The sequence below is a fragment of the Limulus polyphemus genome, unplaced genomic scaffold, assembly GCF_000517525.1.
Source record: "Limulus polyphemus unplaced genomic scaffold, Limulus_polyphemus-2.1.2 Scaffold2157, whole genome shotgun sequence".
NCBI classification, from domain to species: domain Eukaryota; kingdom Metazoa; phylum Arthropoda; class Merostomata; order Xiphosura; family Limulidae; genus Limulus; species Limulus polyphemus.
Window position 1 is genome coordinate 65,816 of NW_013667767.1, and position 2,315 is coordinate 68,130.

The 2,315-nt window shown below is 32.6% G+C and overlaps 1 protein-coding gene across 1 annotated transcript in view; it reads right to left on the reverse strand.

Moving 5' to 3' along the window:
• The window catches only part of LOC106466120 (voltage-dependent L-type calcium channel subunit beta-4-like), a 97,986-nt gene that overhangs the window by 47,796 nt on the left and 47,875 nt on the right, over positions 1-2,315 (reverse strand). The window contains exon 3 of the mRNA XM_022394075.1: positions 612-728. Coding sequence (XP_022249783.1) covers positions 612-728 — 117 coding nt within the window. The remainder of the gene's footprint in view (positions 1-611; positions 729-2,315) is intronic.

Consider the following 2,315-nt stretch of genomic DNA (forward strand, 5'->3'; position numbering starts at 1 on the left):
AGATGGAGACCAGTACAAGAGAAGAAACGTCCTCTAAATTTAAGAGACTTTGTTGTATTTTAATTTTGTGTTTGTAAATTCTGTACATTTAATTAAGTTATTGTTAATTATCTATTGGTTTAATGCAAGTGGCTATTGTGTGCGAGGAGTTTCTCGAATGATCATGAATTTCATAGTGCGTTCGAGACGCCCTTTTCTTTAGTATATAAGCCTGGCAGAGAAAGCATGCGGAGAATGAACGAAAAGAATTCCGGGTAATTTACGATTCTGTTTCGAGGTGTTTACGAGATTGTGAATCGCTGTGATTTATAGCGTGTATTATAAAATTTGTTACGTTTAAGTGGAATTACCGTGTACTAAAGTTTGTATGCAGAAAGAATAAACTGGTTTAATCAAGAAAGGACTTGGTTTCGGAAAAGATTTATACCGGAAATTTTTAAACAAGCAGATACGTAACAATATTACTGTTGTAATTTGTAAATGACTTTGCAATATTTCTACTTTAAATCAATAAAGAAAAGTTTTGAGCTTCCTCTATGAATTAAAATAACACTTAATTTATATAGCCAGCTATAACTCGTTGTATAATCCTTTAGAATGAAAAAAAGTACCTTTGCCTTTTCAAGCTTTCTAAGAGCTTGTTTCTCTGTCTCCCTGCGAAGCGCTTCCCTCTCCTCATCGAGTGACAGGTCTGAAGATGGCTGACTATAATTTGAGTCTGCAGATCCCTATGTGTGAGCAAATATAATTTATGTATATTTTCTGTTTTTATTTGGGAAACATGTGCAGAGTATTATCATTATACTTTATTTTGCAAGCATAAGTATAAAAACGTTCTACCTCTGATTTAATTAATATTTTAAGATACTTTCTTGATAACTTTTTTAATTCGTATTTACATTTCTCTCTTAATTAACCTTTACTTTGTTGTTCAAAAATACAGTTTCAACTATTAATCTCCACACCATTCGTAAGACATTCTGTGTGTATTTAAAATTAATTAGTTATCAGAATAAAGTGACTAACAAAACACATGTGAAAGAGATTAAAAAGTTCATAAACTATATTCATTTTACACAAAGCGTTAATAACAAAACAAGATATTAAATCGTTACAAAAAGTCAACTGTTAAGTGAATAATTATATACGAATTTATGAGGTTAACGATGTGTTACGGTATGACTCTTCCTTTGAAAATGACAACTTTGTATATTTAATTTCATTAAAGAAATAAAAAATAAATGTCATATAGTAAGAATTCTAACCTAAAACACCATCTTAACTAGTAAACATGGAATAGAACTTGTTTGGTCTACAACTGTTATCACTACTATTGTGCCATCTGTAAATGCGGGACCTTCCTGGACTATTCCAGCTATGTCACTATTATTTACAGGTCCAGGTTTTGCTGTTCACTTTAATAACATTGCCCCCATAGGGAAACCAATAGACTATGATGGAAAGGCATATAAGACTCAAAATAATTTATAGAGTGAATCGGAGGAATGGTGAGCTATCCATCTACACCAAAGCAAAGCTCTTTAGCAGGTCATGAAGGACAGAACAGACCTTAGCCAAACTTAAGGGAGCCTTAGAAAGGCATGCTCAATCATCTTACCCACATACTCTATGTGAAATGAAAGATTTATTCTCACATTATCAATTTACAGATGCCATAACAGATGAGCATAAGAAAAGTAGGCAAAGTAGATGTACACTTTTAAAGGAAGCTATCCAGTCACATTATAACGCCCCCACGGCTGAAAGGGACGAGCATGTTTGGTGTGACGGGGATTCGAACCCGCAACCCGCAGATTGTGAGTCGAGCGCCCTAATCACCTGGCAATGCCGGGCCTATTTTTCAAATGAGTTACATAAAGCTGAGAAAAGAATGAAATTGTTACCTAATCTTAAATCAAATTTATTGCTCTGACTAGAAATGTTGCACAGAAACTACCATTTAGTAAACAAGATATTAAAACGTTACAAAAAGTCAACTGTTAACTGAATAATTATATACGAATTTATGAGGTTAACGAAGTGTTACGGTATGACTCTTCCTTTGAAAATGACAACTTTGTATATTTAATTTCATTAAAGAAATAAAAAATAAATGTCATATAGTATGTTTGACAACTTAGAAATAAGTATATCATCAAATATGTCTCATTGATTGACCTTGTAGTTTTTTTCCCCCACATACAAGTGTTTTTTGTTATTGTCGTTGTTATTTCAACTTAATGTCTCTAGCTTTCATTTTTCAAATGTTTGTTTGTTTGTTATGAATTTCGCGCAAAGCTACACGAGGGATATAT